Source organism: Xenopus tropicalis, chromosome 5, assembly GCF_000004195.4.
Source record: "Xenopus tropicalis strain Nigerian chromosome 5, UCB_Xtro_10.0, whole genome shotgun sequence".
Taxonomy (NCBI): domain Eukaryota; kingdom Metazoa; phylum Chordata; class Amphibia; order Anura; family Pipidae; genus Xenopus; species Xenopus tropicalis.
The window spans coordinates 32,566,922-32,583,342 of NC_030681.2; the positions used below are offsets into that span (position 1 = coordinate 32,566,922).

The 16,421-nt window shown below is 41.2% G+C and overlaps 1 protein-coding gene across 1 annotated transcript in view; it reads left to right on the forward strand.

Moving 5' to 3' along the window:
* peli1 (pellino E3 ubiquitin protein ligase 1) overlaps positions 1–15,971 on the forward strand; it is a 34,359-nt gene extending 18,388 nt beyond the window's left edge. The window contains exons 2-7 of the mRNA NM_001102936.1: positions 7,009–7,152; positions 7,947–8,076; positions 9,032–9,133; positions 12,680–12,877; positions 12,969–13,157; positions 13,897–15,971. Coding sequence (NP_001096406.1) covers positions 7,082–7,152; positions 7,947–8,076; positions 9,032–9,133; positions 12,680–12,877; positions 12,969–13,157; positions 13,897–14,463 — 1,257 coding nt within the window. The 5' untranslated portion in view covers positions 7,009–7,081 and the 3' untranslated portion in view covers positions 14,464–15,971. The remainder of the gene's footprint in view (positions 1–7,008; positions 7,153–7,946; positions 8,077–9,031; positions 9,134–12,679; positions 12,878–12,968; positions 13,158–13,896) is intronic.
* The last annotated feature ends 450 nt before the right edge of the window (positions 15,972–16,421 follow it).

Sequence of the window (16,421 nt, forward strand, 5' to 3'; positions counted from 1 at the left end):
TCCGTCTTATTAACATGTGAAATATTCCAAGCTGCCCACACACATCAGTGAGTTAGATTGAGCTATGTTATGTGGAGGAAGACAGCGTGGTTTAGTGAGGGGAGTATCAGCTGTTATCTCCAGCTTTCAAATATGGTGATATTTAATATTAAAGTGGCTTGTAATGTGTAAATGTCGAGTATGAATTTCTTTCAGAACTCTTTTATTGGTGTCAGAGTTAATAATAACAGATCTATCCTTTTTCAGCCCCTTGTGCCAGAGACTTGCTGTCATCATTTGAGACAGACCATAAAATAGGGGTGTCCACATTGCAGCCGTACACTAGGTATGTAGAGAAGGTATGTTAAAATTAACAGGAGGGATGTCCAACTTTTAATTAAGGTATTGTTGCATTGCAAAAAAATGCATACTGTAACAGCTCAGTACATACATATAATAAGTGATAATAATGCATTCTTAGTACCAGTTAATATAGAGGAATGCCCATGAGTCTTAGAATATGTTGGTACAAGTATGGGATCCCTTATCCAGAAACCCATTATCTAGAAAGCTCCAAATTACAGGAAGGCCATTGCCCATAGGCTCCTTTTCCTTTTTGTTTGTAATTAAGTTAAACACTACCTTGTACTTGACCGCAACTCGGATATAATTAATCCTTATTGGAGGCAAAGCAATCCTATTGGGTTTAAAGGAGAAGGAAAGTCATTTTGGCATTTTTCAGCCAATAGATTTGCCACATTAGGGCCACCTAGAGCACATTATTTATTCTGCAGAAAGCATTATCATGCTTGAGTAAAGAGCCATAGAAACTTTCTGTGTTTGCTTAAGATTGCAGCTGCCATTGTAGCTTGGTCTTCATAGCTTCCTGCCCTTAGCTCAGACTACACATTCCTAAGGGAGGGGGAGGGAGTTCTTAGCATTCTTGTGGGAGGGGGGAACAGGAGAGAGGAGAGAACTGTGCAGACTCTGGCCCCAGGAATGAAGGATTTTTCTGAGAGAGGAATTTAAATACCTGAAGAACAAAAAAGGGGCAAGAAATTCTATGTTTCTTTTGATAAGAGGACTCGGTACTTATGGCTGTATTTACATAGACCTTTCTGATAAAGCTTACTTAGTTTTTACCTTTCCTTCTACTTTAATGTATAAATGATTTTTTTTTTAGTAGACTTAAAGTATGGGTTTCCAAATAGTAACATAGTAACATAGTAACATAGTAAGTTGGGTTGAAAAAAGACATACGTCCATCAAGTTCAACCATAATGCCTATATATAACCTGCCTAACTACTAGTTGATCCAGAAGCAGGCAAAAAACCCCATCTGAAGCCTCTCTAATTTGCCACAGAGGGGAAAAAATTCCTTCCTGACTCCAAGATGGCAATCGGACCAGTCCCTGGATCAACTAGTACTAAGAGCTATCTCCCATAACCCTGTATTCCCTCACTTGCTAAGAATCCATCCAGCCCCTTCTTAAAGTTATATAATGTATCAGCCAGCACGACTGATTCGGGGAGGGAATTCCAGAACCTCACAGCTCTCACTGTAAAAAATCCTTTCCGAATGTTTAAATGGAACCTCCCTTCTTCTAAACGGAGTGGGTGCCCTCGTGTCCGTTGGAAGGACCTACTGGTAAATAAAACATTAGAAAGGTTATTATATGATCCCTTTATATATTTATACATAGTTATCATGTCACCTCTTAAGCGCCTCTTCTCCAGTGTAAACAGACCCAACTTGGCCAGTCTTTCTTCATAACTGAGACTTTCCATACCCTTTACCAGCTTAGTTGCCCTTCTCTGGACCCTCTCTAACTCAGTAATGTCCCGTTTGAGCACTGGAGACCAAAACTGAACAGCATATTCTAGATGGGGCCTTACCAGCGCTCTGTAAAGGGGAAGAATAACCCCCTCCTCCCGTGAATCTATACCCCTTTTAATACAGCTCAAAACCTTGTTTGCCCTTGCAGCTGCTGCCTGGCATTGCTTGCTACAGCCAAGTTTATTATCTACAAGGACTCCAAGGTCCTTCTCCATTATGGATTTGCCTAGTGCAGTCCCATTAAGGGTATACGGGGCTTGCATATTTTTACATCCCAGGTGCATGACCTTACATTTATCCACATTAAATCTCATCTGCCACTTAGCTGCCCAGATTGCCAGTTGGTCAAGATCCTGCTGCAGGGATGTCACATCCTGGATAGAATTGACTGGTCTGTAGAGTTTTGTGTCATCTGCAAACACTGATACATTACTCATAATACCCTCCCCTAAGTCATTTATGAACAAATTAAACAAAAGTGGACCCAGTACAGACCTTAGCTTAGAAAGCAGTCGTTTGTGGGGAACGGTATCAAATGCTTTCGCAAAATCCAAATAGATGATATCTACTGCATCCCCACTGTCCAGCTTCTTACTTACCTCATCATAAAAAGCAATTAAATTGGTCTGACATGACCTGTCCTTCATAAAGCCATGCTGATTACTGCTCATAATGGCATTCTCCACTACATAATTTTGAATGTGATCCCTTAACAAGCCTTCAAATAACTTGCCCACCACGGATGTCAAACTTACAGGCCTATAATTGCCAGGCTGAGATCTTACTCCCTTTTTAAATATGGGAATGACATTCGCCTTCTTCCAATCCCTAGGTACCATACCTGATGAAAGAGAGTCTGAGAATATCAGAAACAGGGGCCACTGCAATTCTGCCCCTAGCTCTCTCAGTACCCGAGGGTGTATTCCATCTGGCCCAGGTGCCTTGTTTACATTTATCGTGTGTAACCCTTTAAGCACCATATCCTGTGCCAACCACTGTGTAGTTGGAGCTGAGGCAACAGTGCAGCTATTGGGTGGGACTTGTCCCACTGGCTCCTCTACTGTATACACAGAAGAAAAGAACTGGTTAAGCACATCTGCCTTTTCTGTATCCGCTGTAACCATATTGTTATTATAACTCAATGGGGCCACACCCTCAACCTGCATCTTTTTACTATTAATATACTTAAAAAACTTTTTGGGGTTAGTCTTGGCCTCGGCCGCGATGCGCTCCTCATTTTCTATCTTTGCCTTCCGGATTGCTGTTTTACAACACTTGTTATAGTGTTTATAATCATTAAACGCAGCTACTGTCCCCTCTGACTTATATTTCTTAAAAGCTTTCCTTTTTCTCCCTATTAACTTCTTTACCTCAGAGTTAAGCCACATAGGGTGATTCTTAACACTTCTACTTTTTCTTATTAATGGAATAAATTGAGAACAGTAATGATTTAATATCATTTTAAATGACAACCATTTCTGCTCTGTGTTTTTATCAGAAAACATAATGCCCCAATCTATGCCCTGAAGCGCTGCCCTTAAGGAGCTAAAATTTGCCTTCCTAAAATTCATTGTCTTTGTTGCCCCCGTGTAAATTTGTTTCCTGCACCAAACATTAAATGAAATAACATTATGGTCACTATTACCCAGGGGTTCAACCACTTGCACATTTGCTATACGTTCTGGGTCATTAGAGATCACTAGATCTAGTATAGCATGGTTCCTGGTTGGCTCCTCAACAACTTGTGACATAAAGTTGTCATGCAGCAGTCAATATCAGGGTAATTAAAATCCCCCATTATTATCACTTGCCCCAAACTAGCAGCCTTTTCTATTTGCAACAGGAGCTGGGCCTCCTCCTCTTCGCTTACATTAGGGGGTCTATAGCATACCCCTACAATTAGTTTGGTAGATTCCTTACTATCTGTGAGAAGCTCAACCCATAAGGATTCAGCTCCCTCTGTTAACCCCATCACTTCCTCCCTAATATTTGCTTTTAATTCCTGCTTAATGAACAGACACACTCCTCCTCCTTTTCTATTGCCCCTGTCCCTCCGAAACAATGTATACCCCCCAATATTAACTGCCCAGTCATGAGACTCATTCAACCAAGTTTCAGCAACTCCAATCACATCATATTTCCACTCCAACGCCAGTACCTCCAGCTCTCCCATTTTACCAGTCAGACTCCTTGCATTGGTAAACATACATTTAATACTGGTTCCGGCGTGAGAATGACGTGTAAACAACTTATGGGCCTCCCTGCCATTATCAGTATCCCGAAGCAAGTCTCCTCCCCCATTTTCCCTTACTATGCCCACTACCTCATCTATCCTGTCTACCACAGAATTTCCCTCTGCACCCCCCCCCCCCCCAAAAAGTCCGCTTATCTTGAAAACCCCAGGTTCAGAGCATCCTTTATAACCGGTTTCACACCTGTACATGCAATAGATCTGTTATCTGATATGCTTAGAACCTGAGATTTTATTTAGGTAAATTCAAAAAACAGTTATAAAAAGTAACAATAAAACTGTAGTCTCTCAGAGCAATCGTTTTTTGGCTGCTGGGGACAGTGACCCCCATTTGAAAGCTACAGAGTTTGAAGAAAGCAAATCATTTAAAAAAATATATATTAGAAATAAATAATGAAGACCAATTGAAATGTTGCCTGTAACTGTTCATTCTATAACATACTAAAAGTTAAATTAAAGGTGAACTACCCCTTTAAAGAAACTAGGTCACTTAGGGGAAGGTTTAGTTGTGTGGTAATGGTTGAGTGCATTACGTGACTCAGCAGCAATCCTGTTAGGTCGGGTTATGGCTGCTGCCCTTTAGCGAAAGGCCTTTCATACAGGTTTTCCTTGTTGGGTGCAGTAAAAGAACATTTTCCCCCATGCACATGCAGGCCTAGGAAAGGTCTTGTCTAGGGGATTCGGTAAGGCTTCTGAAGTTATTTGCACATTGCTACTGGTGCCCTGTCAGTACCATGATAACACAATTTTAACTTACCCCTCCTTTAATATATCCCATATTGTCCTTACAATGCACCGACATGTTCTGAATTGCCTTACAGTCCTAGTGCAATTTAGCATTTCCCAATAATAAATTAAATGAATAATCAATTCCTATCCAGCGCCAAATGCAACTTAGTCTTTAAGAAATAGTTAGATCAACAAATGAAACTGTTTTTAACAGATTCATATAATGCCCTGGTAAAACTGGTGTGTTTGCTTTATTCAAGCTGAAATAGGGCAAAATGGCACATGATACATAGAGGATAATAGATAAGAGCTGTAGAATACAATGTGTTTAGTTCTTACACAGGAATCTAAACCCATGATATTACATTACAGACCTTATCTACTTATGTAACCTGTGCCTTATTTATATAAACTTAAGCACATTGCAGTTTTACCCGTACAATGTATTTTAATTATTTTAAAACACTATTTTGCTCTTTCTGTTCCTTTAATTTGAGTCCCCTGAGAAAAGGTGTTAAACAAGTGTGTTCTATGTTTTGCTTTAATCTTGGTGCAGTAAGCAATGTTGGCCTTACTTTGGTCATAAAAGTTGCTTATTAGGCCCCTCGACTAAGTTGGCAGCCTGGAGACCCACATATAGGGTGTTCCCAATGATCTTCTAGCCAGGTAAGTATCTATCAGACAGGTTAGGAGATCATATTGACAAAGGAATACATTGGCACGATGATGTGGGTCTCTGGTATATGGTGCAAGGTGTATGGCAGATTGAAGCATATTGGCATCCTGAGGTACTTGCACATGTCCTGCTGTACCCAGGATCTCTGCATATGTGCCAAGTCCAGTTTCCATGACAGTGCTGCTTCTGCTTTGTGTTGCTGTGAAATCCACACGGCTTCTGTCGCCATCTTCTGCAGCTTTTATGTGTGAAGTCATTGGTATATGATGTATATGGGAATGTGGTGTAACTTACAGCCTTACATGTCCTCTCACTAATAGGGAGCTACTGTTACTAGATCCTGGTGCCAGAGCTGTGTGACCCTGGGAAAACTGCCACTCTCTCATAGGCTGAATTAGAAAATGGTTTATATGGGAATACCATTTTAAATACCGAGTCATTTGAGCAGTGTGGGATGCTGTGCAACAAATTTTATATTCTAGAAACGGCTACAGATTATATTTAGTGAATAGTCATATATAACAAATTATTTGTGGAGGAGTTATGTATATTATTCTACACTGTACTTAGTGATGTCATCAGTAGGTGGTGGTTTGTGATGTCACTTGGGTCATTTCCCCCCCCCCCCTTCTTTATATAAACCCCCTGTGTTGATAGGGCTGTATTTCCTTTGGTCAGCAGGGCTGCTGTATAACACCTGTGGGCAGCTTACATAAGTTTTAGCTCTGTAAATAACCCAATTCTCCCCAAATTCAGCTTTGTTGAATTCAAGTCTGAACTGGCTTCTAACTGCATTTTCCTGAGTGTTTAGTAGTATGGTGTTTAGTCCCTTGCAAAGCCATATCTCTTTAGCATACAGCTGCTATGTCCTGCCGCTCGTAGTTACTGTTGCTATGTTCCGAAAGTTCCCTTCACACAACACTGAGGAAATCTGATCCCAAAGTTTCCTTGCCAGATTAATTTGCTGTTGTCTAATTAACCTCTTTGCAGCTACACGTAGTGCTGTTTCTCTCTTCACAGAATTGTTTAGATCCGTATGGACCATCAGGATGAACAATCAACTCTTGCCCTTGCTTTCATTTTTACATTATTTATTATAACACACAAGTTTGGGTGAGTCGTGAGACAGAAATTACATCAATAAGCACCAATTATAATTGATGGCATTGCTAAGCTCCATTTATAAGGGTATAATTTACAGGATATTCATGCTACTTGTGTATTATAAATGAATTCACACAAAAGGCACATAATGGAGCCAAACTACTACTATTTTATTGTTTGTATGCCATAGACATTAAGCTCCCATATTAAATGGGACAGATGAGACACCTATATCTGAATTGTGCAACAGGGTTATTTAAAAAATATTTTAACCTTATAAAAAAAGCCCAAATCTAGATGTCTGCTATCCTTGATTATAGTGAAAATCTACCTGGCACTGCTGGTACAGCCAGATTTCTGTGATTATTAAAACAAAAAACACAAAAAAAAACTGAATTTGATTATTAAAGGTGCTTATGTTTTTTTTTTCAGACAAAATAATGAAAAGAAGTGTACTGCAACTCTTGATAAGGCACTGATTGGTGTATAAGGAACAGCCAAGCTCATGTTTTCCCCTGATCAAGAGAATCACCCTGCGAAAGCACCTGTGAAGTACGGGGAACTCATTGTATTGGGGTGAGTAATTATCTGCTTTACAATCCAGCAGTAAAGGATCAGTTTGTACATCACAGTCCTAAACCACCATAGGCTTTGAATACTTGGTGTTATGGAACTGAACTGTAATGAGATGCCAGAGTGAGGGGTTAGTTTTCCTAGGAATAATATATATATATTTTCTGCATTATAAATTTACCCTGCAGCATTCTTTGATGTGAATAGAATGTTTCCCACAGACCCAGATTCTGCATGAAAATTTGTTTCTTATTCTGTATGTATGTGGTTGTTTAATTTTGGTACTATTGACTTCATCAGGCTGCTGCTCTTATGGTTTTTAAGTTGTCTTGTAAGGCTAAATATTGTATCATAGTTAGCTTTGGGGTTTGTCTAGGACACACTACTGCAACTTGGATACCATAAAGAACTAGGACTAGAAAGAGGAGCAACTAATCACTATAAAATTAAGTAGGAGAAGTTGAAGTTTCCCTTTCTGGTATACCTACCTTTGGCATTTTAGTAGTGTAAAAAATGCTCAGGGTTTCAAATTTGAAAATTTAAAGTAACTGATTTTGGACCTGAAAGTTTCCATTGCATTAATCTGTACCCTACCTTTTTTTTTTTTTTTTTTTTTTATATATATATACCCTTACTAAATCCTTTGTAACATCCTTTTTGCTTGTGCTGTTCTAATTTAGTTATACAACCATTTGTGGTTCAGCTGCGAATGAATTTTGTGAAATATTGTTAAATTAGAAGTGTCAAAAAAAAAAAAAAAAAAAAAAAAAACACTCAAAAATCTTGAAATCCTCTAGATACAATGGATCTCTGCCAAATGGAGACAGAGGAAGGAGGAAAAGCAGGTTTGCATTACTTAAAAGACTAAAAGCCAATGGGGTGAAGCCAAGTACTGTTCATATTGCCTGTACACCACAGGCAGCAAAGGTAAGCCTGCATCTCAAACAGAATGAAAATGACCTTATTGCACATCTGAGAAACTTGTCCAAATCTGTGTACAGTGGAGGTTTTGTGTGTAGTCCTGTACCGATATTTGCCATGATGGGACTAACTAAAATCCTGAATGAGAGTCAACTCATTGTCTGTGAGTGTTAATATATATATAATTATTATATTGGCAAGGAGGAGAGTACTACAACAAATATCAGGATAACTGCCACTGTATTTAAAGGACAAGAAAAAGCTTATTTTTATGTATATCTTTAAGAGGCCACCTTTTAGAAATGCACCCCCCAAATACTGCCCCCTTTAGCCATACCAAAAAAAAAAAAAAAGCGCAGGGTGTCCTTCCTCCAGCTGTCATTAACATTGATCACTGGCAGAGAGCTGAGGAAAGCAGCCCAACTTGGCAGCCACCAACTGTGCAGGCTGCACTGTGCTGCTTTTTTTTGTGTGTGTTGTGGAAGGGGGTGTAGTGGTGCATATCGTGTATAGATGACTTAACCTTTTAAAGTTTGAGTTTCTTAGGCTCTGTCTTTATGGCAGCTACTCTGATCTGTGTTTGTCAGTTCAGCGTGGGTTTCTGTGATATGGGTACAGAAGCGCAAAGAGGCAGGAGATGAATTAATGCATGTGTGCTGAAATACATAAATACCATGCTGCATGGCAACTGTGCATGAAAACATTAATGGGTTCAGAGCCTAAATGTAAGTGTAAGTTATAAAGTGGTACAACATCATGGTTTTTCTTAAATACCTGTAGTACACTCAAGCATCACTTGCCTTGCTCGTATAAAAAATTTACTGTTATATTCATAGCATTGCCCCGGTACAGTAAGATTAACTAAAATCCATTAAATGAATCCAGTGCTGCCATTAGTTTAACTGCAGGCATAATGCTAAATCCTATACCATCACTCTCATTCTGCTCATATTTGTTCTAGGCAATAAGTAACAAGGACCAGCACAGCATATCCTACACTTTGTCACGGGCACAGACTGTGGTGGTGGAGTACACACATGATAGCAACACCGATATGTTCCAGGTAAGAGCTTGATGTTTTGTTTTTTTTAGCTCACATCTCCAAAAATGTATGGTTGTAACCATTAAAATTTTGATAAATAGAATAGTGTGCCTTAAAAGAAAAAAATGTACCTGAACCAGAAATTTTATAGCTTTTAGGGTCACTAATGTATGACGGATTGCATATAGTATGAAAATAATTCCCAACCAGTGGCTCGCAAGCAACATGTTGCTCACCAACCCCTTGGATGTTGCTCCCAGTTGTCGCAAAGCAGGTGCTTTATTTTTGAATTACTGGCTTGAGGCATATTTTGGTTGCATTAAAACCTGGTGTACTGATATAGAACCTTACTTAGGCTGATAGTCCACATGGGGCTATCAAATAGCCATTCACAGCCCATATTTGTCACTCCCAGGAACTTTATTTTATGCACATGTTGCTTCCCAACTCTTTTTATATTTAAATATGGCTTACAGGTATAAAAGGTTGGGGACCTCTGCTTTAAATACTTGAGTTTTTGCATGAGCAGGAGATCCACAATTCTCTCTAGAAATTGCCCCCTAGTGGTGAGGTGGGCAATAAGACAGCTTCTGTTCTTATGAATTAATGCAGATGTGAAGAGAGGGAATTTCTTGCACTGCAACCCCCCCCCCCCCCCCCCCCCCCCTTTACCGGGCGCAGAAGCTGTTCAGAGCCTTACCAGGTACAGATATGGGATCCCTTATACAGAAACCTGTTATCCAGAAAGCTCTGAATTACAGAAAGGCCAACTCCCATAGAGTACCTTGTAATTGATCCCAACTAAGGTATAAATAATCATTATTGTATGCAAAACAGTCCTGCTGGGTTTAGTTAATGTTTTATTGTACTGCCCTTGTCAGACTGTCTAGTGCTTCCTCACAATTTGCACAGACATCATATTATCTGCCCCTCCAACTGTTTTAGCATGGGCAATCCAGTTGGCCTTTTCTCCAGGGGAGCACCTTCCACTGCCAAGGTTAAATACCTGGCTTGCGAAAAAATGCTGCAAGCTCCTCCCCTCAGGTAGGAAGGAACCCTTTTTGCTCTTCCTGTTCCAAACTTTCTCTGGAGGCTACTCCTCAGGCTCAGGATTTGCCAGCCCTAGCCGCATCCGAGAGCCCAGAAGGCTCCTGTGCTACCCTCCACATCCAACGCGGAGCCATCCCAGTGGGCACTTCAGCTCTCCAAGGGAATCCCCAAAAATCCCTGGCAAAATGCCTAGGCAAACTAGCACCAAAGTGCGTCCTACGCACCTAAAACACCAAAACCCTCATCTTACTGATGACTAAAGTGAGTCGGAGTCCCCACATGCGACAGCAGACTGGGAACGCTATTCCCTTTAGCGAGAGACACGTATTAGCCTCAGCTTGGGTTTCTCGAGCCCACCCAGTCTTGGACAGATACGCTCATTGAGACCATCAATTCGGGGACTACTCTAAACGAGCTGGTGGCCCTGGCTACCCAGATCAAGGGTGCAAGCGACTACCTATGCAAAGCCTCCTTCGACGCGGCTCAAGAAATCAGCCGCACCTCGGCCCTGTCAGTGGCAGCCCGTCGATCCTTATGGCTAAAGATGTGGTCGGCAGATCTTTCATCCAAAAAGTCCCTTACCATCTTGCCATTTAAGGGGAAACTTCTTTTCGTCCCGGAGCTAGATAAGATTATTAAACAAGCCACGGGGGGGAAAGAGCACCCTTCTCCCACAACCCAGAAATCGCACCACATTTCGGCCTCCAAGACTTCCTCCTCCAGGGACTTCTCCTCGCAGAGCGCCTCCAACAGACCCTGGTTCCAGAATCTGTCCAGGTTCTGCTGGCAGAACAAGCTCTCCCAGCCCAAGCCAGCATATAAGTCATCTTCGCAATGACTAACCACTGACAAAAAGGGATCCGGTAGGGGGCCGACTGCAACTCTTCCAGGGAGAATGGCTACGACTCGCCACAGACCCATGGGTTCGCGAGCTCATCACCTTGGGCTACCGTCTGGAATTTTCCTCAAAACCACCAGCCATGTCCAGACTTCCGGCAGACCCCCTCAAACTGGAGGCCCTTCTGTCCATCATTCAAGGACTCCTCGAGGGCAAGGTCCTCATTACCATCAAGCGACAGGTTTCGAGGCTTCTATTCCAATCTCTTCATTGTCCCAAAGAAGGATGGATCCTTCAGACCCATCCTAGACCTGAAGCACCTCAACATCTACCTTCGCTTCTCAGGTTTCAAGATGGAGTCCCTCAGGTTGGTTATAGCCGGCATGGCCCCAAACGAGTTTCTGGTGACCTTGGACATAAAGGACGCCTACCTACATGTTCCCATTTTCCCTCCCCATTGGAAGTTCTTTTTGTGGTCAAGAATCAACACTTTCAATTCACCTCCCTCCCCTTCAGACTTACATCAGCACCCAGGATCTTCACCAAGATCATGGCGGCGGCGGCGGCGTTAAGGATGACGATCTTTTCCCCAAACGCCTATGCTCTCATCTGCAAGATCCCAGTTATCACGGGTCTGAGACACCCTGACCCTCTCTGGGGTGGAAGATCAACACCATCAAGTCATGTCTAACACAACCACTAGAGATGGGCTCAATGATCTCGACTATCAAGGCCGTTCCCGTCGCACAGTTCCATCTGCGTGCATTCCACTAGAACATCCTGGACCAGTGGAATCGCACAAACCTATTTCAACAAATCCACCTCCTTCCCAGAACCAGAATCGCCCTGGTATGGTGGCTCAACACTACACACCTATCCAAGGGGCGCACTCTCCTGGAGCCCCACTGGCTCCTACCTCATGGCCTCGCGAATGAACCACCAGGTGCATTAGTTCATGGGCAGGTGCCGCAAGCTTCCAAGACCACAGTCTTGCGATGGATCAGGGAGACAATTCGGAGAGCCTTCATTGCAAAGGGGAAGTCGTTTTGAGGTGTTTGCTGCATCCAACGCTCTTTTGGGAAGGAAAGTCCTTCAGGCTGCAGTCTGTTAAGCTAGAAGTCATCCACTTCTGCCCACCCTTAAGGTGTAATGGGACAGCTTTGGTATGTCCCCAAGGTCCCTGTGTCCCACAAACAACTGTAAGCGAAAAGGAGGTTTTGTGACACTCACTGTTAAATCCTTTTCTCTTAGGAAGTCTGTGGGACTCCCACCTTCCCCCCTGGAAGCGGCTAATCTGGATTTTCTCTGTCTTCTGTACATAGTTCTTAGTTATCTTGTTGACAAAACTGAAGGTGACAGGGGGGTATAGCAGCAGTGAGAAGGGGCTGGCTTCCTCTTCTAGTGTCCCTCTCCTTCTGGTGGATACTATACCCCTGAGGTCCCTGTGTCCCACAGACTTCCTAAGAGAAAAGGATTTAACTGTGAGGGGTTAAAGTTAAGCTTCTATTTTGGATTAAAAAAAAAAAAAACAGCTGTAGGAGAAAACTGGCTAGAATTTTAATTCCAGTGACTATTCTCATCTTTCCTCAAAGAAATTAAAAGCAGATTGTATTACCTTGGAATATAAATGTATGCTTGTTTTTAATAGTTTTATGAATTCCTTATTATTTTGTTTCTAGATTGGCCGGTCAACAGAGAGCCCTATTGATTTTGTGGTAACAGATACTGTTCCAGGAAGCCAGAGCAACTCTGATACACAGTCTGTTCAAAGCACCATCTCCAGATTTGCATGCAGGATCATTTGTGAAAGGAACCCACCATTTACTGCAAAGATATATGCTGCGGGATTCGACTCCTCCAAAAATATTTTTCTAGGGGTATGGTTTTTTATTTTTTTTTCTAAAGTTCTGTTCTAGTTCAGAGAAAATCTGTTATTCTGGCCTAATTATCCCTTGTTCCCCTTTACAGGAGAAAGCAGCCAAATGGAAGACGTTAGATGGACAGATGGATGGGTTAACAACAAATGGCGTTCTTGTTATGCATCCACGCAACGGATTCACTGAAGATTCCAAGCCAGGGGTGTGGAGAGAGATATCTGTGTGTGGGAATGTGTTTAGCTTGCGAGAAACACGGTCAGCCCAACAGAGAGGGAAAATGGTATGTGCCAGATCTGTGTCCTGCCAGCACGTTAGTTGCATGCTTCACGTTTTCATGATATTTAGACTTTTAGAAAAAAAAAAAAGACAGGTTGTCCAAAATTCTTAGAATAATTTATTTTAATTTGAACAATTTTTCCACACTTAAGGCATATTTATAGCAATTTTCTACTGCATTTCATCTTGTCAAATTCAGAACATGCTGTTCCCCTATGAAAAATCTGAACATGAGGATGATTCATCCCAACATGTTTACTTTTGTATCGCTGGGCTGTTCTGTCACAGATTGCATGGCATGGGCCAGGCTTGTTTAACCATTAAAGAGTGACAAGCAGACTTTGATTGGTACTGTGTGAGCACTGACTCACTGCAGATGGTGGAACATTCAAGATAGATTGTTTTTAAATACTACAGCTTTTGTATTGATGCCAGGAATATGCAGTCCAGGCGCTGCTCCTCAGGGCAGTGATGCTCTACTATGTACCCCCATGCTGTGCTATTTACAGGACCATATTTCCCCATCATCCACCATGCTTGCACATGCTTGGTTAAGGACTAAATTATAAAAAAGACCTGTATTGTTATAGAAGGAGTTAGTGTCTGTAGAGGAGATGTTGTAAAATGTACCTAGATATTCTGATCTGGTACATTGTAAAATGTTATTTTTCCATAAATATTTGCTTTATTGTTGTTGGGTATTTGAGATGGTCCTTAAGTGACTCTTTTCTTTAATTACTTAGGTTGAAAACGAAAGCAATGAACTTCAAGATGGTTCCCTCATAGATCTCTGTGGAGCAACTTTGCTGTGGCGCACTGCCGAGGGGCTGGCACGCACTCCAACTGTGAAACATTTGGAAGCACTGAGACAGGAAATCAATGCAGCAAGGCCTCAGTGTCCTGTTGGATTCAACACACTAGCGTTTCCTAGTATGAAAAGAAAGGATGTGGTGGATGAAAAACAACCTTGGGTTTATCTGAATTGCGGTCATGTGCATGGCTACCACAACTGGGGAAATAAAGAGGAGAGAGATGGAAAGGACCGAGAGTGTCCCATGTGTCGTTCTGTGGGTCCTTATGTCCCACTGTGGCTTGGATGTGAAGCTGGATTTTATGTGGATGCTGGCCCTCCTACTCATGCTTTTAGTCCATGTGGACATGTGTGCTCAGAAAAAACAACTTCCTATTGGTCCCAAATCCCTCTACCCCATGGCACACACACCTTCCATGCAGCATGTCCATTCTGTGCTCACCAATTAGCAGGGGAGCAAGGATATATCAGACTTATTTTTCAAGGACCTCTAGATTAGTGACCAATTAGGGACTTTGCATTACAGATAAGCTAAGTAAAAATTGGTCTGCTTCCCAGCCCACTTTTCCAAGCGACTTAGACTTTGTGGAGTTTGTATCCTGACAAGTGAACTACAGCTTTCACAGGAAAAGCAGAATGGGTTCAGGAAAGCCTTGGGTTGTATGTTTTTTTTTTGGGGGGGGGGGGGGGGTGAAAAACCGTTAAAATGGGATTATGCAGATCTGATTTCAATGCCTTTATAATTTCTGAATGACCCGCCTCAGTGTTAAATTGATTTTGCAAAACTGGGGTGTATATTATCAGATCAAACTACATTAGTTTACAGTTTAACTCACATTGTAAAATATAACATATATATATTACAGTTTTATATTTGACCTTCTTATGGGAGTAGCCCAGGGACACCGCATAAAAAACAATATATGTATTTTTTTCCCCTAATTTATGGTAAGCAACAAAAATATATGAAATGGAGGCACCTGAAGAATTTCAGTGCATTTGGTTACTCTGAATGTTTTACTGGTCATTCTAAGGATTTTTTTTCTCAAACCATCAATTTTAAAAGCAGCCTTTAGGTTGCAACATTTCAGGGTTTTATTTATCTTGTGGACTTTGAGATCTTTTATTGTATAGTTTTCCTGAAAAATTCCCCCCCCCATGTGCGTTTCATTTATAGGGGTTAAAACATGACATGTAACAGGCTGGGTTTAAAGTACTTGTATGGCATAATCTTCCCAGAGCGGCATTACTTTTTTTTTTTTCTTTTTCTTTTTATCCAGTGTGATAAAATACATATTCCACGGGCAACTTTTTCTTTAGCATGTATCTATAAGTGGTAGCATAGCATTAGCTTTAATACCAACTTGCCCTTGGTTGACAGGTGAGTAATGTTTAATTGCGTGCAGTTTTGTTTTTTTTTTAAATCTTATGTACCAGCATAATTGTATTCTGGTTTTGCCACACACTCAGGAAACCATGTTCAATTGGTATTGCTCTTTCCCATAGGGAGCAAAATGTAAAGATTTGTATAAATTGAGGATGTTCCTCCCTCGGCCCCTGGGATGCTGAGAGTTGTAGTACAACAGCTAGGAGGCCACATGTTTACCACCACTGGTCAGTACGTTTGTGTTAAGTGGTTGATCTAATTAGCAGAAAGTTACTTTCGGATATGAAAGTGGGTTTTAAGTCTTTTTGTGCCCCCTCAAAAGCTGCTGCTGACATGTAAATAACCTGCATTGTTTTCTGTTTTCCACCCCCCCTTTTGTTAAGTACAATTATTATTTAGAGTCCACATGTATTAATGTAGTTTATTTGATTTACAGCATTATTTATTCAGACCCCTCAAGAATTTCTGTTTGTGGAATATTCTCACAAAGGGAGAGGGTGGGGAGTTTGGGGACTTTGGTTCATACCTTGTATTTTGGGCTTGGGCTGGGCGCAAAAAAAGCCTGTTCAAGAGACTTGTCTACTATGCATATACTTACTGCATAAAAGATTGTGATTGTAGCTGTCTATGATTTTATTTTTTCCCTTGGTTTCTGTGGTCATTTCTATGTAAATTATGCAACTTTTGGTCCCCAAGTATGCTTTTATTTATGGCTTACACCTGAGGCTTTGTACTTTTTGGTGACTTTGTATATCAACATGCCAGAGATATCAGGAATATCTTCTGTATTAAGCAGAATATTTTTTATTTTACACATTCCTTCTATAAGATCTCCATAAAGCCATAAAGAGTGCACTCCATGTATGGATCCTATATGGAAAATAATCTAGAAGCAAGGCAGGAGGTGTTTGCACATTAAATTAATTATTTGACACTTGATGTTACCAAAAAGTTTCCACTTGTATTAAATTGGTAGAGGTATATGCATTTAGCAAAGTTAGTTTTTTTGTAAATCTGAATTGGATGGCCATGCCTATGATGCATAGTTAGTTGCAGTAGTGAGTGGGCTC